The following is a 27,509-nucleotide window of genomic DNA, read 5'->3' on the forward strand; positions in this document are numbered from 1 at the left end:
CTTTCAGTCTGTCTCTAGATTTAGGGCAAAACACCTGTGGTGGTGAGGGCAGGTGGCAGTGTTGGCCTGAGAGACAGCTAGGATTTCTTGTTAACCTGGTTGTAGTTATCATTTATGTGTTAACTAGCTTTCATGACGTTTGTCCCCAAGGCCTGCAGAAGACAGGTAATGTCTCTTCTCACTCACCCGTGTGAGACCACTCCCTCAGACTCACAGAGGATGAAGGGGTGCATGTTATGAAATGTTCTGTTTCTGCTGCCTACTTCAAGCAAAGCCTGCTTTTCATCACTGACCTCTGTGCGATGTATTCCTAGTTCTCTGAAGTCACTGATGAACAGCTTCAGTGTGCTCCAAACATTCGGAACTCCTTCTAATTCCTGAAGATCCCCTACTAATCCCTAGGTTGAGAAGTCAGAGGTTCTGATTCATTTGCTGTGACCTGTTTGGTGTCTTAAGGTTTGTGTTCCCTTGAAATGTTTCATTTTCTGTATACTTCCCTCTTACTGAACTGCACCCAAAACAAATGCTGTAGGTTTTGACATGGGAAAGCTTTAGCTGTTCAAACATGCACACCCTGCTGACATTCAGATCCACAGACTGTACCACACACCTGTGTTTACAGAGTCCTTGACAGGTCTGAAAAACATTACCATATTTATCATTTCCACAGGTAGAAGAGAATAATGACTATTTCACAAAGCCTTAGTTCTCAAAGTGTTTCATTTTCTTTAAAATTATATTTTATTTCATTCTTAAAAATGTAGCCTGGGCTCTGGTTTACAAAAAATGATGTTGGCTGGGTGCAGTGGCTCACGCCTGTAATCCCAGCACTTTGGGAGGCTGAGGCGGGCGGATCACAAGGTCAGGAGCTTGAGACCAGCCTGGCCAATATGGTGAAACACTGTCTCTACCAAAACTACAAAAATTAGCTGGGCATGGTGGCGGGCACCTGTAGTCCCAGCTACTCAGGAGGCCGAGACTCGCTTGAATCTGGGAGGTGGAGGTTGCAGTGAGCCTCAATCATGCCACTATGCTCTAGCCTGGGCATCAGAGTGAGACTCCATCTCCAAAAAAAGAAAAATGATGTTGACAGTGTAGGAAAAACAAACACTGCTTCGAGGGAATGGAATTACGATTGGTTACACAAAGAAAATGAAGATTGTAATATCCTGACACATGACAACCCAGACCAAGGCAGAGTAGAACTGGAAGTGTGCTAGATTGGCAGTGCAGTACCTGGATTCTAATTCCAACTCTACCACTGACTAGTGGTGGGACTTTGGGAAACAACACTGAATTTCCTCTTAATCAGATTCATATTTTCCAGGTTCACTAAGACTGAGAATCACCTGGAGTGCCTGTTCAAAAAACACATGCATATCCCTCAGCCCTACCGGATTAACTAGAATCTCAAGAGTAGGAATCTGCAAAACACATGAACATCCACTTACACACTCACAGAGAGGCACCCTGGGTGGCTCTTTTGAACAAACAGTCTGGGGAAACAATTTGAAAACATCTATGGCCTTCCTAATTGCTAAGAACTGCATGCCATGATTTGCTTTTAGATGGGCAAAATCTGAAATCAAATGTATTATTTATACTTGGATTTCATATTTTTATTATCCTGTTTTTTTTGAGAAGTTACAGAAGTTAATGCTGTAATTTGTGTTTTATGAATTTAAGAATTCTTGAGATTTCTCTTTTCCCTCTGATTTATTGGTTCCTAGTGTTATATTGAGGATAAATGCAGTCAGGATGTAAAAATTTGTTATTGCTGCTAGTAAAATAACTACTATTAAATAGATTCATCTTTTATTAATTTGATGTATCTGTTTCTATGGCTTTGTTACTACTGGTAACAGCTCAAAAAAAAAAAAACCAGAACACAATTATTTCTTCATTAATTTATCGATTTATTCAAAATTTTTGAGTACCTGTTATGTACAGAGGATTGTACTGTGTTATGCAGTAAGAAATATTAAAATGTTTAAAGTGCCTTTCTTTTCTCCTTTTTTTACATGGAAGCCTCCCATTTATTAATATTTTAAATAAATAAAATGTTTTCTTGATCTCACCTATATGTCAGCACATTAGGAAATTAACAATATGTATTGGATACATTTATTCAGCTTATAGAGCATGCATGATACTCATAGGAGAAAACTGTCGGAAATAAATCTAGATGTCCATGATCATCTATGTTCCATGAATTAGTAGCTATGGGTTTAAGGTGTGCCTTCCTAATGCCTTCCTTTTCTCCATGATGAATTGCTGTATTAGAGACAAGTGATACCGATGTTCTGGTCCCTGAGTTCGAATCCAAACAGTAGCACAACCTATGTGGTGAAAACTTGGTTGTGGCAAAAAGCAATGGCAAATGATATACATGTAGTCCTCCACAATTAAAAACATACTTTCACATCTATAATTTCTTTTTTCCCCCATAATAATCCTCTGACGCAGGCAGGGAAGATCCTGTGAGATGTCCAGAGAAGTGAAGCTGGTGGGGCCAGGACTGGAAACCAGGCCTCTGGCTTTCTGTCTGGTGGCCTTTCCCTTTCTCCCAAGATGCCTCTGTGATTCTACAACTGGAGCACAGTGCAGCGTGGGCTCCCCCGCCACATGTCTGTGTCGGGGGTCTTGTGTTGTAGCAAAGATCTGGGAAGAATAATTTGAGTGAATTCTCTTAGACATTTATGTTGGCACCTGTTTCAAACTCTCATGATCTTACAGTTCTCCCCGCCTCTTGTAGCTTTAATACAATGTACTCTCCAAAGTGGAGTTAGTGTTTTCTGACTCTAGAACATAGTCCCTGAGTAAAAGGATGTTAACCCGTCATTTTGTTCAATGCTTACAGCAATAAACACATTTATTAAGTTATATTAAGGTATTACTTTTAATGATAAAACAGAATGGAGTAAGCCCACCACAGAAGCAAGAATATGTTAGAATTCCCCTCTGTTCCCCACTCACTCCAGTGATTCTATCATTTTTCTAAAGGCAGAGTGGCCCAAGCTTCCTCACACTTGGGCAAAAGACAAAGACCAAGGAAACTAACTTGACTTAATGAAATTTCATCCTCTGGCGTTATCTCAGAGCATCAAAGGCAAGCTCTGTATGGAGTCTGATAGTAATTAATGGCGAGGTTTCCCAGGAAGGGATCAGGTTCCCAAGTAAATACTGAATATTAGGGCCATCACCTAGAATAGGAGAGGACCCCAGATGCAGGATTAGCATACCAAACAAGGCTCTAAAGGAACCAAGAAATCCAGTGAAGTTTGCCACCCAGATTTAGCAAATAAAAGTGCAAAGTGCCCAGTTAAATTTGAATTTCAAGTAAACAGAGAAAAAATTTTAGTACAATTCCCATGCAATATATATATGGAATTCAAATGTATTTGGGCATCCTGTATTTACGTGGCAAAGCTAACAGGGTCAAAATATTTCAGAACCTTTACAGGATTCTGAAACGGAAACAGCATTTCAAGTTTTTCTGCTTCCATGTAAGACCTCCTGTTAGTTTTCACCATCGTATTCTAGGTCATTTTGCTGAAGGCTCCGGTCATAGGTAAGGCCCTAGGAGTCCATTTCCAAAAGGATAATATCTATAATGTTTGTTCCAATTCATGTCATTAAATGTTATCCTTATATAGATACTTTCCACAATAGAATATGGTGGATGGTTCCCTTATGAACATAAAAAGATAATTTATGGATAATAGTAAAAAGTGTCTTTCTCTTCAGATAGTTCATTTTTCATAATTTACCAACGTTCATGTCTTAGAATCAGTTTGTGGAGAAAATTTACAAAATGAAATGTGAATATCTTTGGGAACTCTTTATTATCTGCATGATAGACTTTAAACAGAAAACCAGTAATTAGAAATTATTTCTGCTTGTGTTTGTGGTCAATGGGAGGTATTCTGTTTAAATGCAATGAAATATTGAAAACATACACTTCGGTTTCTTTTTCCCACCCAGGTCCTGCACCCTTCTTAATTTTCTCCCACGGAAATAGTATCTTTAGGATTGACACAGAAGGAACCAATTATGAGCAATTGGTGGCGAATGCTGGTGTCTCAGTGATCATGGATTTTCATTACAGTGAGAAAAGAATCTATTGGGTGGATTTAGAAAGACAACTTTTGCAAAGAGTTTTCCTGAATGGGTCAAGGCAAGAGGTAAAATAGCATTACCTGCAGTATTTGAGCTGTTTTTATACAGGCTGACAAATATAATATATTGAGTTCTTAATGTATAGGTAAATGAAAATTATATCCCAGTTCAAATGTGTGTCTGCCAAATATAGGCATCTATTTAATCCACATCTGTGGTAATATGGTAAAATATTATTGAATAAGTTCACACATTGATATTCAGAAGCCCCAAAATGAGAAAGTAAGGATATGAATATAATTTTGAAAAATATCCGAATTTATTAAGTCAGATCACCATTTTATGATTAAGATAGATTATTTGCATAATGATTTCTTGCTATTTTCATGGTACCCCAGTATTTCTCAGGTGGGGGGCAGTTTTTCCCTGAGGGAACAATTGCCAGTGTCTGGAAACATTTTTGGTTGACACAAGTAGGTGAGGTAGGAAGGTGGAGACGATCCAGGCATCTAGTGGGTAGGGGCCTGGGATGCTGCAAAACATCTCACACTATGCAGAACAGCTCCAGAATAAAGAATTATCCAGCCCAAAATGTCAATTGTGCTGAGGTTGAGAGACCCTGTTTTATCTGTATAAAATCTCCGTCATGGGTTTTGGCATCTGACATGTAGAAAGAAAAAATTTCTTCATTTTATTCTCAAGGTAATTGCACTCTGGAAAAAAATAATAATGACAGATATAAAGTACTTTACTTCGAGTACATACAAAAGATTCTTAATCTTTCTTTTCAGCTGGTAGAACCCTTACATGAGTCCCAGGGGGAATGTTCTCTCAATTTGGTGATGGCTTACAAAGAGCATGTGACTAGAGAAACTTTAAGAGTTGGTTCTCAACATAAAGTGCACAATGTTTTTTGGTTTTTAGCTGAATCTCTTGCCAATTATTCTTAAAAGCTTCAAGTAGGTGCTAATATGTTTTATCACATCTCCAATATTGCTAACCTCACTTTTATCAAGGAAGGCTACTCATTATCCTCCAGATATCTGGTAGTATAGTTTAAAACTCTTAGTCTAAGAATCTGGAGGGTTTCCTATTAAGAACATAGAAATACTTCAAATAGTTGTGAATTTATGTCAAGTCATTAGGAAAGGATCCACCTGATACCTAAAATTCCATCCTTATAGTTCTTCCTTTGGGTTAAAACATTGTTTATAAAGGACAACTGTTAAAATGCAAACAATATACCTGGGTGAGCTAATTTATTAATGCATTAGGTTGGTACAAAAGTAATTGCACCATTATTTTCGTTTTTTTTTTTTTTTGACGGAGTTTTTGCTCTTGTTGCCCAGGCTGGAGTGCAATGGCACGTTCTCAGCTCACTGCAGCCTCTGCCTCCTGGGTTCAAGCCATTCTCCTGCTTCAGCCTCCCAAGTAGCTGGGATTACAGGCATTCACCAACAACCCGGCTAATTTTTTTGTATTTTTAGTAGAGACAGAGTTTCACCATTTTGGCCAGGATGGTCTCAATCTCTTGACCTTGTGATCCACCTGTCTCAGCCTCTCAAAGTGCTGGGATTACAGTCGTGAGCCACTGCACCCCCAGCCTGTACCATTATTTTCAATGGCCAAAGTGCCAGTTACTTTTGCACCAATCTAATATTAGCAATTGGTAAAATAAGTTGGCTAGATTTCTTTGTATGAGATGTAGAAATAGCACAGGCTCACGCGATTATACAATTTCAGCCCAAATCTTATTTCAATGATGTCACCTGGGTAGCTGGAAGTCTGCCATGGTGGAATATTTACACCATGAAAATCTTTAACAGTACAAGTCAGGGCTTCTGCTCACCTCGCAACCTCCATTCCCCAAAAATACCAGCTTACCTGAGCATAGCCGGAATTAGGAGATAAAAAGTTTTGGTTGGGCATTTTTATCAAGAAAGAGTTGGGAACCCAGCCCAAGGTGCATAAAAAGATGCCCTGCTACTCTGGTCACAGTGTGACGGCATGAAAAGGAAAAGGCCTATGGAAGGAGGAGGGCCAGAAGAATAAGGGAGCTGTAATGAGAAATTCATTGACTTCATGTCTTTAAGCTCAAATTCCAAGGAAATCCTGCAAAGCTTGGAACTGAGTTCAGTTGTAGATATGGAAAAATCCATTAGCAAATGGAATTGAATAGCTATCTTTACGGTTGCATGAAAATTTCCCTATTACTGTAGTTGAAATGATCAGTACATTAGGGTTGGCTGCCTAATTTAAATAGTGCGTAGCATAATTTTTAGTTTCAAAGCTGTAATATAAATACTACTTCCAGAAATATTTACTTGGGGGTCACAGGAGGTTTAATCATGCTGCATCAAAAAATGTCACCATATCTGTGGCTATTTTATCATTTGAATAATTCTGGAAATGCATAAAAATGACAAGTACTTAAAAGGATAGACTTTTCATATATAACCATTAAGATAGTTTTGTTGTGAATGAGGGAAATATTAATGATTTTAAAATTTGATTTTGCAGAGAGTATATAATATAGAGAAAAATGTTTCTGGAATGGCAATAAATTGGATAAATGAAGAAGTTATTTGGTCAAATCAACAGGAAGGAACCATTACAGTAACAGATATGAAAGGAAATAATTCCCACGTTCTTTTCAGTGCTTTAAAAGATCCTGCAAATATAGCAGTTGATCCAGTAGAAAGGTAAATTCTGCTATATTCAGACGTTGAAATATATTTGCAAATCTGGTGAAGATCGATAGAATTATAGCATTTTAAATTCAAAGGAATCCTCTCACTGAGACCAAAGCCCTCTTTTGCAGTACACAAGTACCATTTTCTTTAGGACAGTTGCCTGCATTTCAACTGAGGCAGAATTCCTCCGTAAATATTTCTAATTATCATGATGTTCTGCTGTAGAGGCATAATTCTCCTTCTAACTTGAAATCACTTGTAATGTCACTAATAGGGCAGTGTATGCTTGTTGAATACATTTTCATTCAAAATAGTCAAACTTGCCCTGTGCAAGAGCTGTTGAAACATTGAGAGAGTTGGCCGTTTAAGGAACTATAGATTCATTTTTGTGTCCATGCAATGTGTTTGCCCTCAGGTTTCTGTTTTGGTCTTCAGAGGTGGCTGGCAGCCTTCACAGAGCAGATCTTGATGGTGTGGAAGTGAAGGCTCTGTTAGAGACATCAGAGAAAATAACAGCTGTGTCACTGGATGTGCTTGATAAGCGATTGTTTTGGATTCAGTACAACAATGAAGGAAGCAATTCTCTTATTTGTTCCTGTGATTATGATGGAGGTTCTGTGCAGATGAGTAAACATCACACAGAGTAAGTTTTACTCTTGTAAAATAAAACAATTATCATTTGAAGTCCATGAGAGAAATTAATTTTACTTTTGTCAACCAAACTCATATAGTGGGTTAGCCCACAGATTATGAAGCCAAAAGATTTAAGTTCTATCCCCGGATTTACCATGTTACGTGAGTGACTTTCAGTAGGTTCTACAACTTCTTTTATCCTCAGTTTTCTTTAATGCGAGGATAATCATAATATCTGTCTCTTGGGATTATTGTGAAGGGAAAATAAATGAATACAAACAAAAATAATTAAGAGTATTTGGCAAATAATAGTTCTCACATGTTGATCATAGTTATTCTATTTTGAATTATTGTGTTATATATTTTTATCTTTCAATGATTTGCTATCATGCCAGTTACTGACTTTCCAGGTTTGTGGTAAGAGGCAGAAATTAGTCACATGAAATCGATGTCACTAAAACCCACTCTTAGTCTGTTCCTATCTGCTTCCCCATTTTCATCACACTTATTGGATGACTAACAGAAGAATGAGAAAATGGATCTGGAGCTAGAAATTATAACTTATTAGCTCAGAGTATGATGACATGAATAAAATTTTAAACTTAATATACTTTTCTTTTCTTTTTCTTTTTTTTTCTTTTTTTTTGAGACGGAGTTTCGCTCTTGTTACCCAGGCTGGAGTGCAATGGCGCGATCTCGGCTCACCGCAACTTCCGTCTCCTGGGTTCAGGCAATTCTCCTGCCTCAGCCTCCTGAGTAGCTGGGACTACAGGCATGCACCACCATGTCCAGCTAGTTTTTGTATTTTTAGTAGAGACGGGGTTTCACCATGTTGACCAGGATGGTCTCGATCTTGTGATCTCGTGATCCACCCGCCTCGGCCTCCCAAAGTGCTGGGATTATAGGCGTGAGCCACCGCGCCTGGCCAATATACTTTTCTAAACCTGAATGAGAAACAATTGAAAAGGTAGATGGTTGAAATTTAGACAATAAATTGAAATGAAGTGAAACTTTTATAAGCGAAGGAACAAATGTTCTGTTCTTTTTCCTTTTGTGGTTATTTTTTAGGCACAATTTGTTTGCAATGTCCCTTTTTGGTGACCATATCTTCTATTCAACATGGAAAACAAAGACAATTTGGATAGCCAACAAACACACTGGAAAGGATATGGTTAAAATTAACCTCAATCCATCATTTGTACCACCCAGCGAACTGAAAGTAGTGCATCCACTCACACAGCCCAGGGCAGAAGATGATGCTCAGAAGCCTGGTGAGTCATCATTGACCTTGAGCGGAGTCTGACACATAGTTCCCACCCATTCACCTGCTCAAGACAGACACTGAGGGATTATAGATGGAAAAAATATTTTTTTCTTCAATCCTCATATATTCTTAGTTATAACAGACCCCTGTAAGAAAAGAGAGATTAACAAGAGAAAAACAAATAGAAGGCCAGGCATGGTGGCTTACACCTGTAATCTCTGCACATTGGAAGGCTGAGGTGGGAGGATTGCTTGAGGCCAGGAGTTTGAGACTAGCCTGGACAGCATAGCAAGACTCTGTCCCTACAAAAAAAGAAAAAAAGAAAGAAAAACAAATAGAAATACATTAACATGTACATTTTGTATATACATGGGAGACACCTGTGGAATGCATAGCTCTCCAAGAGGTGGCTTTAAATGCCAGCTTACATAATAAGTTCAATAAAGAACAGTAAATTTTTAGAGAAGTGGCAAGACAGAGGAAAAGACCTTTGAGTTTCTATGAGCAGCAACTTGGGGGAAAGCAAATAAATGGCAGATAAAGGCTAGTTAATACAGCTTGTTAATGTAGATACCTCTGCAGCCATTGCCAGGCCATAAGAATCTAAAGTTATCTTCAGTGGTTAACGTTTATTATCCTTGGTACAGAGGGGGTACCTACTGCCTTTGTAAATCTATGTCTCACATTGAGAGAGAGAGAGAGAGAGAGAGCAAGCGTGCAAGAGCGAACGCTTTTCTGCATCTATTTCTTTTAAATTGTTTGAAGCTCAACAATCCTTCCTATTTTGGAACGCCATATTCTGGAGTCCTACAGGGCCATCTTTGAATTTTCCCATGGTCTCACCCCCAATTTCTAATCCAACACCAAATCCATTCCATTCTACCTTCTAAATACATTTCATATGCCCACTTCTCCTCTCTACTGCCACTGCCATCGTCTAAACAGGCAGGCACTTTTTGCTTGGCCTGCTATAGTAGCCACTCAGCTGATGCTTCTGTTTTCTGAATCTGGTCCATTCACTCTCCTGCATAAAATCCTTCAAAAGCTTTGCTTTGAACTTAGGTTGAAGTTCAGCATTTTACTAGTCTCATCAATGTTGGACCAACCTGCTCTAGTGATCTCTGAATTTCGTGCAAGTCTTGCTGTAGCTCCTCAAACATGCTAATCTCCTTCCTTCCTTTAGGGATTTGCAGTCACTCTTCCTTGGCTTAGACTTCTCTTCAGTTCTGAGCTTAAATGTTATGTCCTCACATAGGTCTTCTCTGATAAGCCAATCAAAATAAGCCGCTTCACCTCTTATTTTTTCACAAATTGAACTCATCACGAGGTGTAATTATATACTAATTTGCTTTCTTTTTGGGTTCTTTCTCCCACTTGATTATAAGTGCCATACAGATAGGAACCGTGTCTATTTTGTTTGTTTTTTTAGCCACCATATATACAGTAGATAGTTATAAATAAATTAATTTTAGATGGTAAATGTTAGAAAAAAAGTATGAATGATTGACTGAATCTAGTCACAGTCCCAAATTTCTACTTCTAAATGTAGGCTTCTCTATTTAAATTCCTTAGCATGTAATTGTTTTTAAAAAGTTGTCATGCCTGTAATCCCAGCACTTTGGAGGCCAAGGCGGACAGATCACTTGAGGTCAGGAGTTCAAGACCAGCCATGATGAAATCCTGTCTTTACTAAAAATACAAAAATTAGCCGGGCGTGGTGGTGCATGCCTGTAGTCCCAGCTACCTGGGAGGCTGAGGCAGGAGGATCACTTGAACCCAGGAGGTGGAGGCTGCAGTGAGCCAAGATGGCACCACTGCACTCCAGACTGGGTGACAGAATGAGACTCTGTTTCAAATTAAAAATAAAAAATAAAAAGTTGTCAGGCCTTTATTAGATACCACAGGGGCCTACAGAAAGAAAAAGTTTTCAGACTTTTAAAAATTTGTTATAATCGTTAGGCTGCTCAGTTTATGAGGCTGCCTTGTAAATGATGTGACACTAACATCTCACCTCTATATACAATTTTTTTCAAGAAGGTTTTAAAACATATTTAATGTTAGTCCTAAATAGCCCTCTACAGTGCAGAAACAGAGATAGAATTGTTTATATGTTCTACTTTTTTTTTTTTTTGAGATGGAGTCTCGCTTTGTCTCCTAGGCTGGAGTGCAAGGGTGCAATCTGAGTTCACTGCACCTCCACCTCCCGGGTTCAAGCGATTCTCCTATCTCAGCCTTCTGAGTAGCTGGGATTACAGGCGCCCACCACCACACCTGGCTAATTTTTGTATTTTTAGTAGATATGGGGTTTTACCAAGCTGGTCTTGCACTCATGTCCTCAGGTGATCTGCCTGCCTCAGCCTCCCAAAGTGCTTGGGTTAGTGGCATGAGCCACTGAGCCCAGCCTATATCTTCTACTTTCTATCTGTTGCATGCCACTAGGGTTTGGTGTAGCGTGGAAAATGTTAAGAACTGTAGGTCCCTGGTACAAGTAGCAAATAACTCTGTTCCTACCTGCCCTAGGCATAGCTCCTGAAGAGAGCTGTGAGGCTGAACAGAAGGACAAGCATGAGGTTGAGGCAGGGAGTCTGGAGTCAAGGCAGAACTGATGTTATCATCTCTTATACCCTCAGACAGGTAACTAACAGTGATAATGCTTTCTGTGTGGTTTCTTTAAAAATTTAGCTGGAAATTACAATTAAACTTCTGTATTGACTACGCTTTCAATACAAGTAGTAAGGAGCTACAAAGAATAAAATAAATTCCAAGAGATGAAGTATTTATTCAGATGTTATAAGTGATTTATTTGAATTCACAAAGCAAGAGTTGCAGGACGCAGTTCATCTGTGGGTTGCAGCACGACGTTAAATAGCAAAAACCTAGTGGCCATGCTATAAAATAGATGGGTGAACCCATAATGGTAGTGTAGAGAGTCTACACATAAAGGTAGTGAATCTGATACATTGCCAGATACCTTCCATTTCAGCTCAAGCTGTCTTCAGAGACAAACTCATTGTCTGAGTGGTGATGACTCACAACAAAATCATAACCAACGACCATCCTGAATAAGTATTTATTGAGTTCCATTCATAATAGTTAGAGATATGTCTGTCATCATCACCACCCTCTCTTACATTTACATGTAACCTCAGAATTTTCAAAGTGTTTTCATGGGCTTTAGGTTATTGGTTTTTCACAACAATGTTGTAAGACAGGAAGGGCAGGGATAATTGTATTCATTTTGTAATTGAGAAACCTGAAGAAATAGAGCACATTTTATGCAATTACACAGCTAGTTAATGATGAATGTGGCGGGAAATTTCCTATCATCAGTCTCTCAGTTTAGTATCTTTCTACCATAAATATATTCTCTCTTTAGAGCCCCTCACTACTCAGGCTCTGTGACAGGGAGTTCAAATAGGATAACTGAAAACATGAATTCCAAAAGAAAATTTACAATGATTCACTAAAGAGCAGCCCTAAACAGGGTGGCAAATAATAAAATTTGATTGGAAAGCCTCTGCCAGCTGCAGAGCCACAGACAAACTTGGAACCTGGAAGACAATTGGCATTGGAGATTGTCTCCAGTTACTAAGATGTGCTTCACACATACTCCAAGTGCGAAGGACTTTTGATTTCAAGGGCGCTGTTACTTTGGCCATCATTGATTAGGTGTAAAATGTTTTAGTGTCTTAGAAAGCAGGAATTCTTTTCCTATGATGTAGGGTCTATGGATCTCTTGAGTTCATGTGTTAGATGAAAATATGCAATGTTCCACCTAGGGAGATGGTATATAAAATTCATCAGGTTTTCGATGTGTCTGACATCCCTCAGATTTATTTTTCAGATGACATCTGGTTCTGTTGCCTGGGCTGGAGTGCAGTGGCACTATCTCGGTTCACTTCAACCTCTATCTCCCAGCCTCAAGCAATCCTCTTGCCTCAGCCTCCTGAGTAGCTGGGATCACAGGCATGCATCACCACACCTGGCTAATTTTTTTGTATTTTTTTTAGAGCGAGTTTTCACCATATTGCCCAGGCTGGTCTCAAACTCTTGAGCTCAAGTGATCTGCCTGCCTCAGCCTCCCAAAGTGCTGGGATTACAGGTGTGAGCCACCGTGCCCTGCCCATCCTTCATATTTAAAGACATACTTCTCTAGAGGCTGGTTAGTTCCTCCTGGATATTATGCCTAAATTGCAGCTCCTCTGGTGATCTGGAAAGTAGTACTTTGGTTTACAAAGCATTTAGTAGTGAAGCTACTTCAGTGAAGAAATAACAGAAAAATCATATAACTTGGTTGATATGATTTTTGTTATAAAATATAAATATTTATACAAACATGCATATCAATAAGCTTACTTCTTACAAAATGTCTAAACTATCATTTATTGAAGCATGTTCTACAAAACTCTAGTTTAATGGGATTTAATGAAGTTACTCAGGGCAAAAAACCTTTCAGGGCCAAGCGATTTGGAGATGCTGTGTTCAATAAAGTTGAATGAGTTTTTCCTCAATTGAAATTTGTCAGAACCATTCATATGGTTACATGCATCATTACTCTCTAAAGGTGACAAAACCCATGGCATTTTTCTGTTTTATTTCCCATGCAGCTACCCATAGGACTCTTGAATCTATTATTTGTAGCTCAGACCTCTTTTTTGTTTTTTTTTTTTTTGAGCTCTAGACAGATTTTTTTTTTTTTTAAAGATCTCAGGCATAATGAGCTTCAAGTTGCAAAGATTGGCTACAGAGTTAAGCTACAGAGAAAATTGATTTAAAACATGGGAATTTATTCATAATATACAAAAAGAGCAGCCCTGTTGAAGAGTGTCTGACAAAGGCAAGGGAGGGCCTTACAAAGGCAAAACTTCAAGCAGAAGATTGATTTGTTGGTTTGAACAAGTCTTTGACTTGTAGATTCAGGTTGTCTGGTTCTGGAAGAGTTTCATGCTACAGGTATCTGAGCCCCAAGTCAAAGTAATAGAGCCACAGTTTCACCATCAGGCTGTTTTTTTATGATCTGACCAGTTTCCTGAAGAGCAGTTGCCCTGGTCCTTCTTCTGGGCCATGCCTTCCAAGCTCAGGGTCCCGCAGAGGGCACATAAAATGCATGTGTTTGGGCTCAGTAAAAATATCCTTATCAAGGCCCTTATAATTGTCTGCCTTGTAAGCAGTCTACTTGGATTTCTTGCAAGTGTTTCAGGCTCAGAGAAAATAACTGACCTACCAAATTTCACCTCCCCCCTCCCCAGCTCCTCTCCCACTAGTGTAATCAACTCAGTGAGTGGCATCACTTTCCACTCCTTCTCCCAAAGCAGAAACCTAGGAGTTGCCTGTTCCTTCCTTTTTCTCACTCCTGTTCCGTGAAATCAATCTCTGCGTCCTAACAATCCTACCCCTTACGATCTAACCACTGTGCCCTTCCTTTAGGGTTCTCTCTCCAGTGTCCTCCTGACTAGTATCCCTGTTTCCATTTTCTCTGCTGCAGGAGGGAACATAATCCCTCAAAAAGAGGGCCCAGTCATGTCACTCTTTGATGAAAATCTGCTGACAATTCCTAATCATCAGTAATTAAAGTGTAGTCTCTTCCTCAGGTTCACCAAGCCTTCTGCTTATTTCTCAGCTTCTTTTCTCACCCTTTTTTTTTTGGAGACGGAGTTTCGCTCTTGTTACCCAGGCTGGAGTGCAATGGCGTGATCTCGGCTCACCGCAACCTCTGCCTCCTGGGTTCAGGCAATTCTCCTGCCTCAGCCTCCTGAGTAGCTGGGATTACAGGCACACGCCACCATGCCCAGCTAATTTTTTGTATTTTTAGTAGAGAGGGGGTTTCACCATGTTGACCAGAATGGTCTCGATCTCTTGACCTCGTGATCCACCCGCCTCGGCCTCCCAAAGTGCTGGGATTACAGGCATGAGCCACCGCGCCCGGCCCACCCTTGTTTATATTACATTCTGTGTGGCAGCCATCCTCAAAGATGTACTTTCCTTTCATGAGGCACACTTAAACGCTCTCCTCCAGCCTGGTCCACATGCTTGGGAACTTTTCTTCTCCTTCCCTTCATTGCCTGTCTCTCCTCATCCTCTGAGAAACAGCTCCACAGCTCCAATGTGACTTCCTTCAGGAACACCTTCCTTGATCCACTGTGAGCCTAAGTTAGCTGTTCCAGAGAATGTGTTCTCAGGGAATGTGTTCTCAGAGAATGTCTTCAATCATGTGACACTTAACCATGCTTTGCTGTAGTTGTCTGTCTTTCTATATTCCTTAGTCCTTGGAGTAGAGGGAGTATAACTCTCCATTGCATTCCCAATGCCTAAAGGCATGGTGGCTCACATCTGTAATCCCAGCACCTTGGAAGGCCACAGCAGGTGGATCACTTGAGATCTGGAGTCTGAGGCCAGCCTGGCCAACGTGGTGAAGCCCCATCTCTACTAAAAGAAAAAATACAAAAATTAGCTGGGTGTGGTGGTATATACCTGTAATCCAAGCTATTTGGGAGGCTGAGGCAGGAGAATCACTTGAACTCGGGGGGCAGAGGTTGCAGTGAGCTGAGACTGGGCCACTGCACTCCAGCCTGGGCAACAGAGCCAGACTCTGTCTCAAACCCACACCTGCCAAAAAAAAAAAAAAAAAAAAAAAACGAAAAAATTCTTCAGCACTTTGTCTCCTAAAAAACATAAGGAATAAGTTTTAAAGGTGTATAATATCTGAGTACATAGGTTTTTGTTGTTGTTTGTTTTAATTAGAATTTGAAAAACCCATCTAAATACATAGTGACTCTTGGTTCAGAGATACCGTGATTATTGTATGTGTACAAAATTGCTCTTGTCATAATTTAAGGGCTTTCCTTACACTATCTCACTTAAGCTTTACAACAGCTCTATTAATTAGGTGTGACAATTAGTATAGTGTTATAAATTAAAAGTTTTGAGGTTTAGAGATGTCACAATAGTTTGTTCAAGGTTACAGAGTGGTGGAACTGGGATTTGAACCTAGGCACACTGATACCATGCTGCCTCTCCAACTACACTCTGTTATCTATCATTCCATGTTATAGATGTGCCTTATTTGTTTGGGGAAAACCTGTACTTCAGCATATCATTCTCTATCCGTGGCTTCCTGGTAGTTAAATGCTTCAGTTTGCACTGATCATGGTGTCAAAACCTTAGTTCTCTCTTCTTAAAATTTTAATTTTTGTTTCAATTTTAGAAACTTAAAAATCTTTCTTTTTTTCTCTCACTTCTTACCTAGCTGTTCAAAAAAAGGGCACAGAATGGATCTCACATTTTTTGTTGGCACGATTAAACTTATTAGCCGGGTATCCTGGCTGCCCTGACACCTACACTATTATCTTAATCTCAGAAATAGTGTGGGAACATTTTGGTACACATGTTAATGACAATTATTTCAAGTTCAACTTCTGGGGATTTTACAACTAGTTTACTGCTCTTAGATATGTTGTAAAAGGTCCAAATATTTTTGCTTTCTTCTGTATTCTTTAAATGTAGATTTCAGTTTTAAGCTCATAAGGGAGCTTCAAAAGTATATTCTTTGGGAAATGAAGGTAATTTATTACCAGCACTGTGTAAAATACTTTACATTCATTTCATGCACAAAAAGATGGCTGAATTTAATTCTGCGAGTTCATGAAGGATAATTGTCTCCACCTGGAAATGTACTTCCTTCTGGAAGCAATTAGTATAGCTAAAATTGCCAAGGTGGGGGTCTGATTCGTTTTGATTATTTTGTTGCTGGAGTGTCTACTATACAATTTTGGTTGTTTGGAAACCTCTGTAAAAGAATCATCATAGAAAGATGAATGTTTAGTTCATGTAATTTTAAATTATTAAAGCACATAAAATTCTGTTATTCTTCATGGAAATATTAGTAAAATATGGATTGCTATATTTTCTTAACATCATTTATAGTTACTGACATTTCCTTAGTGACTAGAGTCACATTTACAAGGACACATGCCATTACAGCCAGCATAGGACGGGTTTGGGGCAAAGCTGAGTTCGCCCTGACACCAAATGGCTGCCATTTGAAATGTCTTTTAAATACTTGAAATTGCTCTTTATGATTTGTATGTTTTCTTTCTTGCTGCTGGTTCTCACATCTTGCAGGTTTTCACATGCTTGGCTGTGGCTTCTGTTTATTTTCTAACCTGAGGCTTTTTCTTGCCCCTTGTTTGTTCAGGAAACCAAGTCATTAGTCCTATGGAATTTTCCACTTTCTGGATTTTGCAGATTATATCCCCATGTGTCATCTAACATCTTTGTCTAGCCTCCTTGTTACCTATAAACCAGTAGTTTAGTCTTAGAAATCTGATCAGAATCAGACTGTTTGCAAGAATGCTTTATGGGCGGCGCTGCAGGGGGTTCTGTAAGCTTCCCCACTGTACCACGTTAAGGGCACATAGGGCTGGTTCTTACTCTTTTTCATGATGTTCAATATTAATTAGCATTTCAGAAGTCACCAGCTTGGTCTGGCAACTGCAAGTTTCCCATCAGCTTTCTGCTTAATGATTTTAGAAGCTATTGGTTATCGTTGCCTCGACGTATTTTTTTTTATTAGACGTTCAAGGCAATGACATTCTAATAATTTATGCATATATTAGTTGGGATTCTCATACAAAAAAGGAGCCTTTCCAAATCAGATATATGATTACCCTGAAGAGGAGGAGCTTTTATAGGAAAGGTAAAATTCAGTGTTTGATCCTGTTTCTTAATTTATCTGTTTTCAAAATAAAGAGTTAGTGTCCTAACCCTCTAGGATCCTCCAAAGGTCACTTTTTAAAGCATCACCGTAAAGCCATGGATTTAAAAAAATAATTGGCATATTTTTATTCACTATAATTATTACCATTTTCATACTCAAATTGTACCATTTTTCTCTGGAAGGAGCCCTGATGTGGGGTTTCTAGTCTGTGTGGGAAATTACCTGCTGTCTCCCAGCCATTGACACTGGCAGTCTGGAATGCAAGGTTAAGGTTACATCTGGGCTCAGTAAGAAAACACTGGACTCACTTAGCCACTTCTGTCATTGGTGAATGTGGGTGGGGTGCAGTGGTGACAGTGGGAGTGGAGGCATACACACCTTGTCTTTTTAAAATGTATTTTTAATGATGGATACATCATAGTTGTACATATGTCATACCTTGTATTTTCCATCTTCCTGCTATGGGCAGCCAAATCGCCAGAAATGAGAATACAATAAGAAAAGACTCAATGGGCTGGAAGCGCTCTTCTAAGAGTTAAAAGCATTATTATTTTTCTATTATTTTTGAGGCAGAGTCTTGCTCTGTCACCCAGGTTGGAGTGCAGTGGCATCATCTCGGCTTACTTCAACCTCCACCTCCCAAGTTGTTAAAGCAATTCTCATGTCTCAGCCTCCCGAGTAGCTGGGACTACAGGTGCCCACCACCATGCCTGGCTAATTTTTGTATTTTTAGTAGAGATGGGATTTCACCATGTTGGCCAGGCTGATCTTGAACTCATGGCCTCAGGTAGTCTACCCGCCTTGGTCTCCTGAAGTGCTGGGATTACAGGTGTGAACTACTGCACCTGGCCAGAAGCACTTTTAAAGTACATTAAGTTTGTTGATTTGTTTGCTTTTTGATTCCTAAAAGGGTACATACAGATGGATATGATACTAAGTGGCTGAATTCTGGCTAGGTCATCTTTTTTCTTTTTGTACTGTAATTGGGAATTCCAATAACACAGAATGGCCATTCTGGTATTTTCTTCCTTGTACTTCTATTAACTGACAAGAATAAACTTCTATACTGTTCAGTTTGATAAGTTTTTTGAGGAAGTTGAGACAGTCGTTTATTGAGAACTCATTATTGATGAAGACAGTAACAAATGAAGCGAAAATATAATGAGGATTTTATAGACATTTCATAAAACTAACATGTTTTATGTGCATGTTTATACAAATGCATAAATATAAACACACACACTGAATTGTACATATGTGGTAAAAAAAATTGTACATATGTGGAGTCAAATGGCTTGGAATAGAGTCCCAGTTCTACACTCTATTTTCTATGTGATCCTTAACAAGGCACTGTTTCCTAATCTGTAAAATGGAAGATGATACTTGCTCTGCATAGCTCAAGGGCTTGTTATGAAAATGAAATGTGATAAATACTTTAAAGTATTCAAAATTTGTGTTATGTGCTAAACACTGGGGATGCCAAATATTTATTTATGACTTTAGAATGACCAAAATTAATGGGTTTGAATGGAGGAGACTAGAAAGGCTTTGTTGATGAGGTGAGTTTTTTTTTTTTTTTTTTTTTTTTTTTTGAGACAGAGTCTCGCCCTGTCACCCAGGCTAGAGTGCAGTGGTGCAATCCCGGCTCACTGCAACCTCCACCTCCCGAGTTCAAACAATTCTCCTGCCTTAGCCTCCCGAGTAGCTGGGACTACAGGCACACCCCACCACGCCCAGCAAATTTTTGTATTTTTAGTAGAGATGGGTTTTCACCACGTTTGCTAGGATGGTCTCAATCTCTTGACCTTGTGATCTGCCTGCCTCAGCCTCCCAAAGTGCTGGGATTACAGGCGTGAGCGCCTGGCCGGTGAGTCTCTTTTTTTTTTTTTTTTTTTTTTTTTTTTTTTTTTTTTTGAGACAGAGTCATGCTCTGTCGCCCAGGCTAGAGTGCAATGGCACGGTCTTGGCTCACTGCAACCTCCGCCTCCCAGTTTCAAGCAATTCTCCTGACTCAGCCTCCCGAGTAGCTGGGACTCATGGAATTTGAGGTAGACAAAAATGTGATTAGTGGAAAAAAGCAGGAAAGGGAATCCCAAGTGCCTTGTTTCAGAACTGGGACAGGGTAAAATCTACCGATTCACTTGGTGATAGTAAAGCTCATGAGTCCCTGTGTACTAGCCAGGCAGTTACTGCAGGTGCAGCTGGTGTTGGACATTAAACTCCGTGATTAGGAGCTTTAATTGATCTCAGAGGTCATTAAGCCTCATCGCTCAGCTCTGAGAAGGAGTGTTATCTGAGGTCAGCAGCAGCAGTCTCAGTGCTGGCTTTGGCCTATTTTGAAGCTAAAGAACAGCAAAAGATTAAGGAGATTAAAGAAAATATAACCTTCAATCCTCTGTGTTTTGCCACTACCTAAAATGACCCTTTAAAGAATTTAGTGTCTGAATTCAGGTCACATCATCAGCACAACTAGGCAGAGGAGAATAGTGATCTCTTTTCTGCCTATGTTCGTTATTGAAGAGTGATGTATATTGTTAATAAGCATCACTAAAACCATCAGCAGCATGGCACAGTGGAAAAAGCATTAGGCTAGCGTCTTGTGACAATCTGTTTGAGTTCTAGCTCTAAGGTTGATTAGAACTTTAAGGAAAAAAACAAATAGGGAGTTAGATTGCAGGTGACATGATCACAGGGATTTTTGTGGATGTATTCTAGATGTTTACTGGATTCCTGTGTTGTAAAAGGCAGCATGCTAGGTGTTACTGGGACTATAAACATGAATAGGATACACGCCTTATAGTCAGAAGTTTATCAATGGAAAAAGATGCATATACATAATCGTGGTGGTGACAATGGTGATGATCATCAGAACAGACACAAATCCAGGGAAGACATAGTAGAAAGATATGGGGGAAAAGAAAATATGTATCAGATCTAGAAGAACAAAGCATTTTCTATACTCGAGACAATAGTTGTTTTCTTCATTAGACAGTTTTTCTGTTACCAGACTATAAGCAGTAATAAAGGTTTGATAATCTTTAGATGTATAAACGCAGAAGAATTTATCACAAACATTTAATTAGGTTTATAACTATAGAAGTTTTTTTAAAAGAGGGAGCTCAGTGAATATCTATTTCAACTAGTTTATTTCATGAATTAGGAAACTTAGGTCAAAGAGGAAGTGATGTGCTGTAAAAGGAAGAACCAAGACAAAACTCAGTTTTCCTGATTCGTAATCCAGTGATCATCCAGCATGCTGAGTTTGGAAAGATTTTTATGAGGCAAAGGAAAAATTTTTATAAGAAGCATAATCTTTCAGTTTTTTGTTACCTCAAGAAAGTGGTGGCATTTCAGTGCTATTGAAAGGCCGACTCAGGCTGGGCACCATGGCTCACGTCTGTAATCCTAGAACTTTGGGAGGCCAAGGCGGGGTGGATCACGTGAGGTCAGAAGCTCAAGACCAGCCTGACCAACATGGTGAAACCCTGTCTCTACTAAAAATACAAAAAATTAGCCAGGTATGGTGGCAGGAGCCTGTAATATCAGCTACTCAGGAGGCTGAGGCAGGAGAATCGCTTGAACCCAGAAAGCAGAGGTTGCAGTGAGCTGAGATCATGCCATTGCACTCCAGCCTGGGCAAAAAAAAAAAAAAAAAAAAAAAAGCCAACTCAAACCTTTCTGGATTTTTGTTGTTGTTAACTTGCAAAGTTCATAAAAATAAAAGTTAAACATATTACTCCTGCTTAAAAAGACATTTAAAGTGGATGAATTTTCTCTCTCCAATATTTACACATTTCTAATTTTAGTCATTCACTTTTAAAATTTAGGCCATTTTATGCTTTAATTTTGCTTAAAATTTTGATAGTTTAAGTGAAGCATATGGAACCTGAAAAATAATGTGATTATACATGTATAACTGGGTAAAAACCATAGGAAAGAAATAAAATTTTTGGAATCAATTATCCACAAGACCATTCAATATAAATCTTAACTGATTTAGCAGGTAATACTGCAATGGTATTGAGAGTTGACAAGACTGATTTTGCATTTAATTCTGTCAAGAGATTTGAAAAAACAGGTTTAAAATAACTAAGGAAGTAACACAGACTAGCTAAAAGTAATTGCTTGTAACTAAGATGAAGGTATAATGTTCCACTAGTACATTAGGCCAGTGTTTCTCCAAGTGTGGTGTGAAGCAGCCTCCTGACATCATAATCACTCCTGATTCTGTAAAAATGCAGATTCCTGAGCCTTTGATTGACAAAATCAGAATCTCTGGAGGGTGGCATACTCAATGTACACTAGGAACATTTTCAAGGGGGCAAGAGTATGTTTCTACTGAATCTTACTGTTATTGGTCATGTCTAGTGATGTTAAATAAAATTTATGGAAGACAGCTGATTTGGACTGAGCTACTGCAATAGATCCCAACACACCAAACCAAAATGAAGTCGTGCATGCTAAAATTCCACATCACCAAACCAAAACTAATTTGTTTATCTGATTCTCTAAGGGATCAGGAGAGAGACGATAGCCAAATCCCCAAATAGGTCAGTTTTAACTGGTACGATAAGGAAATCCCATCTGGTTTAACCTTTATGAGGAAAGTAACCTGAAGTAAACTGATGTTAACCAATCCATTGTTTGTATCATGCTGTTTCCTTGTTCTCATTCATGCTATATCACAAAATTGACTATGCTGCCACACCCAGCATAGCATCTGTCTATTTTTAGGTAAGATGTTGCCCAATTCATGAATCCCAAATAAAAGTCAATTTGATCATTGAATTAAATTTGTTGCCATTTTATCTTTACAGATTTGGAATAGAAGGAAATGGGTATAGACAGCAGAGACTTCTTTATTAGTAGATAACAGATCTGAGACACCAAAGCTACTTGGAGAACAGTCTCAGGCCCTCTGCCTGCTTTGCTCAGGCTCTTGCTGATTTGTTTCCTGTGTCCTTCCCGGCAATGCTGGTGTTCTTAGCAGTTCTTTCCTCAGGCCCTCAGCTCTTCCCATGATACATCAGCCCTAGCTGATTTTAACAATGCCATGACTCCAGAATCCACGACCCCAACAGTTTTCCTTGGCCTTCACCTCTTGCCAGACCTCTGACTTCTGTATCTATCTGCGTTCTAGGTATCTGCTCTCACACTCAAGCTTACCCCTATGTTTCCCATAGTATTTTCAATGGTCCTATTGTTTCTAAAATGGGCAAAAAATAATATGCAGAAGAGACAAACATCTCATTAAGTTTTTGGAAAGAGATGTACAGTTGTCCCTCAGTATCCATGGGGGATTGGTATCCCCCAAGATGTCTAAATCAGCAGATGCTCAAGTCCCTAATATAAAACGCTGTATTTACATATAACCCAGGCACACCTTCCCATATATTCTAAATAATCTCTAAATTACTTGTAATACCTAATACAAAGCTTACATCACTTCATTTCTGTGAATTCAAAATAGTGTTTGGCATGTGGCGAATTCATGTTTTGCTTTTTGGGACTTTGCTTTGTGAAATTTTTTTCTCAAGTATTTTCAGTCCTGGGTTGATTGAATCCACAGATATGTAGGTGTCACTAGTTTGGCCCTTGATTCTGGCTCGAAAATCAGTGGTACCAAATTGACCACTTGTTCAATATAGCTGGCTAATTCAATTCACTGAGCAGATTTTACGGTTTACTATGGGATATTTGGAACACATGGGATGCTGGCAGCAATAACTTCAGAAATTTGAGGATCAGAGATATGGCAATGGTATATATTAAGTGAAAAATATTCATTAAATAATGATATTAAAAACAGCTAAGTAGCATACCTATCTAACACATAAATACGACAGTTAAAAGGTATTCTTGGGCCGGGCGCGGTGGCTCAAGCCTGTAATCCCAGCACTTTGGGAGGCCGAGACGGGTGGATCACGAGGTCGAGAGATCGAGACCATCCTGGTCAACATGGTGAAACCCCGTATCTACTAAAAATACAAAAAAATTAGCTGGGCATGGCGGCGCGTGCCTGTAATCCCAGCTGCTCAGGAGGCTGAGGCAGGAGAATTGTCTGAACCCAGGAGGCGGACGTTGCGGTGAGCCGAGATCGCGCCATTGCACTCCAGCCTGGGTAACAAGAGCGAAATTCCGTCTCAAAAAAAAAAAAAAAAAAAAAAAAAAAAAAGGTATTCTTGGCCAGGCATGGGGCCTCAGGCCTGTGATCCCAGCACTTTGGGAGGCTGAAGGTGGCAGATCACTTGAGGCCAGGAGTTGTAGACCAGCCTGGCCGATATGGTGAAACCCTGTCTCTACTAAAATTACAAAAATTAGCCAGCTGTGGTGGTATGCACCTGTAATCCTAGCTACTTGGGAGGCTGAGGTAGGAGAATAGCTTGAATACAGGAGGCTGAGGTTGTAGTGAGCCAAGATTGCCTGACTGTACTCCAACGTGGGTGACAGAGGGAGACCCTGTCTCCAAAAAAAAAAAAAAAAAAAAGCATTCTTAGATTTGTATCTTTTTAAATATTTTAAACAGATATTTCATTTTCAGAATTTGTGTGTTTTTTTCGGTAATAAAAGTAAATTAGAATGAAAAAGCTAGTAAGTAGTGTTTAGTATTCACAACCTAAGAAATGACATCTCCAGCTAATCAAGATGCCCAATCCTGAGAGCTGTTGGAGAAGTAATACAATTGGAGAAAAAAGTGGGCTTTGGGATGCTGTGGAATCTGGGCTCTGGCTAAATTTGCCCCCCTGAGAGACGCCCGTACAGTCATCGCAGGGAAATAAGACCTCGTAAGAACCAGAAAGAGATTTAGCTGTGTCCTGTCAAAACACAGCCCCACTCCAAATAAACCATCTTCTCTTATAGAGCAGAAACTTTGCAAATCGAGGAAAGGAAACTGCAGCAGCATTGTGTGTGGGCAAGACCCCCAGTCCCACTTGTGCACGTGTACAGAGGGATACGCCTTAAGCCGAGACCGGAAGTACTGTGAAGGTAATGACTGGAAGTACTGTGAAGGTAATGACCGGAAGTACTGTGAAGGTAATGGAAGAGTCGCTGCTTGAGTGGAGGAATGCCTAGCTGAGCCAGCAGCTTGTCTTCAGTGGGCCAGTCAGAGTCTCGGTTGGAAACCAACTTCAAGTCCATGCTGCCCCTCCCCCACACAACCCCTGAAGACTATTATTTATTTATATTTTCTTGTTTGTAAAAGCTTTATAATACTTTCATATATTCTTTATATCTTATGTTTCTAGATCAGACACTCTGAGAGGATGCTTAGGGATTGATATAAGTCAAGAATTCTCTAAGTGGATTCTACCCACCTCTGTGTTTGTGTGCAAAATTTCAGTACATGTACACTCTTAGGAGAGTGGTTTCATAGCAATCATAGATTCTCAAAGGATATGTGACTCTTATCTTATCACATGAAGATCTAGTAGGAAGCTTGGGAAACTGAACCAGGCTGGTTGTCTAGGGATCTTCTTTGGAGATTCTGGACCAAGCGCAATGAACCCAGGAGAAATACTATGTCTTTTTTCCTGGAAGGTGTAGTAGTGCAGTGATGAAAAGGATCCAATGACTGCAGCACCCATCCAGTGGAATTAGTTGGGGTGAGACCTCATGTAAATCTAGCATCTGCCTGATAATTATAACTCCCTCTGGACCAATGGATAGAAGCCATGACATAGAGTGAGCTGGAAGGCTGGGGCTTCAGCTAGAATAAAACTGCTCGAGAAGGTTTCCACATTTAGGGGAAGGGCTCCAGTCAGTCTTGAAGGGTGAAGAGCACAAGAAATGTCCTAAGCTGCGGCTGGGCATGGTGTCTCACACCTGTAATTTCAGCACTTTGGGAGGCTGAGGCGAGTGGATCACTTGAGGTCAGGAGTTCAAGACTAGCCTGACCAACATGGTGAAACCCTGTCTCTACTAAAATTACAAAAATTAGCCAGGCATGGTGGCGTGCACCTGTTATCCCAGCTACTCAGGAGGCTGAGGCAGGAGAAACACTTGAAAAGAGAAATACTAATAGTTTTCCTTTTTTCCAAGGGTAATTCTAATATGAAAATCTGTATCTGAAACTATAAACTGGGCCAGACATGGTGACTCACGCTTGTAATCCTAGCACTTTTGGAGGCTGAGGCAAGATCACTTGAGTCCAGGAGTTTGAGATCAGCCTGAGCAACATAGCAAAACCACATCTCTACAAAAAAACACAAAAATTAGCTGAGTGTTGTGGTGCAACAGCTGAGTAGTAGTCCCAGCTACTCAGGAGGCTGAAGTGGGATGATCATTCAAGCTCGGGAAGCAGAGGCTGCAGTGAGCCAAGATCGTGCCATAGCACTCCAGCCTGGGCGACAGAGCCAGACTCTGTCTCAGGAATAACAAAATGCATAAAATGTGACAGATTAAAATGGCTTTTGTCATCGTTTCATTGACTCCTTTTGCCCTTTGCTAGAGTATGGAAAACATCTTGCCATGATCAATTAGAGCATATATAAATATGAGATACCCTACATTGTGATGACTTATTAGTGATAGCACAATTTATGTTCAAAAAGTAACCATTTGAATGTATTTTGCTGTTGTCATTGTACAGATGTTAATGAATGTGCCTTTTGGAATCATGGCTGTACTCTTGGGTGTAAAAACACCCCTGGATCCTATTACTGCACATGCCCTGTAGGATTTGTTCTGCTTCCTGATGGGAAACGATGTCATCGTAAGTCATAGCAACCATTATTTATTGCATTATGTTTCTTCATTTTTAATATGTTTCTAAGGTGGCTGTGATCTGGGTTGGTGATCTTTAATCAGAATTACCTTGGAGTTTTATTTTGTTTGGCTTTTTTTTTTTTTTTTTTTTTCTTGAGACGGAGTTTTGCTCTTGTTACCCAGGCTGGAGTGCAATGGCGCGATCTCGGCTCACCGCAACCTCCGCCTCCTGGGTTCAGGCAATTCTCCTGCCTCAGCCTCCTGAGTAGCTGGGATTACAGGCACGTGCCACCATGCCCAGCTAATTTTTTGTATTTTTAGTAGAGACGGGGTTTCACCATGTTGACCGGGATGGTCTCGATCTCTTGACCTCGTGATCTACCCGCCTCAGCCTCCCAAAGTGTTGGGATTACAGGCTCGAGCCACCGCGCCCAGCTTGTTTGGCTTTTTAAAACATGGATGATTGCCAGCCTGGACACCATGGTGAGACCCCATCTCTGCTAAAAATATTTAAAAAAATTAGCCAGGCATGTTGGCCCATACTTGTGGTCCCAGCTACTCGGGAGGCTGAGGCAGAAGGATTGCTTGAACCTGGGAGGTGGAGGCTGCAGTGAGCTGAGATAAAGCCACTGCACTTCAGCCTGGGTGGTGGAGTGAGAGCCTGTCTCAAAAAACAAAACAAAACAAAACAAAACAAAACAAAACAAAACCCATGGATGACTGGACTCTACCCCAGACCTATCAATCAAAACCTCTAGGGTTGGGAAACAAATCATCTGTCATCTATCTATCTATTGATATTTTCCTGTTTCTTTGTCTATATTACCTTATATTTTATTGTCTATCTCTTTTATTTTAATTTTTAAAAATAAATATTGAGTACTATATTTCATGGTATATCGCTAAAGGATAGGCATGTAAAAAACATAATCATGGTACTAAAATACTTAACTGTAATTTCTTACTATCGTTTAATGTCTAGTGAATTTTCAGGTAGAACCAAATACCATGATCATACATTAAAAAATTAAGGCTAGGCATGGTGGTTCACAACTGTAATCCCAAAACTTTAGGAGGTCAAGGCAGGAGGATCACCTGGCAATATTAGCAACTGATTGCAATAATTTTTTATTAACCTGATTTAACACTAATCTTGACCTTGTTCTTTATTAATTAGAACTTGTTTCCTGTGCAAGCAATGTGTCCGAATGCAGCCATGACTGTGTTCTGACATCAGAAGGTCCTTTATGTTTCTGTCCTGAAGGCTCAGTGCTTGAGAGAGATGGGAAAACATGTAGCGGTGAGTTTATTTGCTTTATTTACCTTTATTTGAAAACATACATTTCCTCCGTGACATCTAAAAATTGATCTTATTGTC

General features: G+C 39.6%; 1 protein-coding gene across 5 annotated transcripts in view; it reads left to right on the forward strand.

The window, feature by feature from the left end:
* The window catches only part of EGF (epidermal growth factor), a 103,235-nt gene that overhangs the window by 20,643 nt on the left and 55,083 nt on the right, over positions 1-27,509 (forward strand). For 2 of the 5 annotated variants that reach the window (XM_039468423.2, XM_039468427.2), the window contains exons 2-8: positions 3,985-4,184; positions 6,640-6,821; positions 7,228-7,455; positions 8,514-8,716; positions 24,287-24,460; positions 26,016-26,138; positions 27,309-27,431. In XM_039468423.2, coding sequence (XP_039324357.1) covers positions 3,985-4,184; positions 6,640-6,821; positions 7,228-7,455; positions 8,514-8,716; positions 24,287-24,460; positions 26,016-26,138; positions 27,309-27,431 — 1,233 coding nt within the window. The remainder of the gene's footprint in view (positions 1-3,984; positions 4,185-6,639; positions 6,822-7,227; positions 7,456-8,513; positions 8,717-24,286; positions 24,461-26,015; positions 26,139-27,308; positions 27,432-27,509) is intronic. The other 3 variants (XM_039468425.2, XM_039468426.2, XM_039468428.2) reach the window with 3 other exon arrangements.

Source organism: Saimiri boliviensis, chromosome 3, assembly GCF_048565385.1.
Source record: "Saimiri boliviensis isolate mSaiBol1 chromosome 3, mSaiBol1.pri, whole genome shotgun sequence".
In the NCBI taxonomy this organism is placed as follows: Eukaryota; Metazoa; Chordata; class Mammalia; order Primates; family Cebidae; genus Saimiri; species Saimiri boliviensis.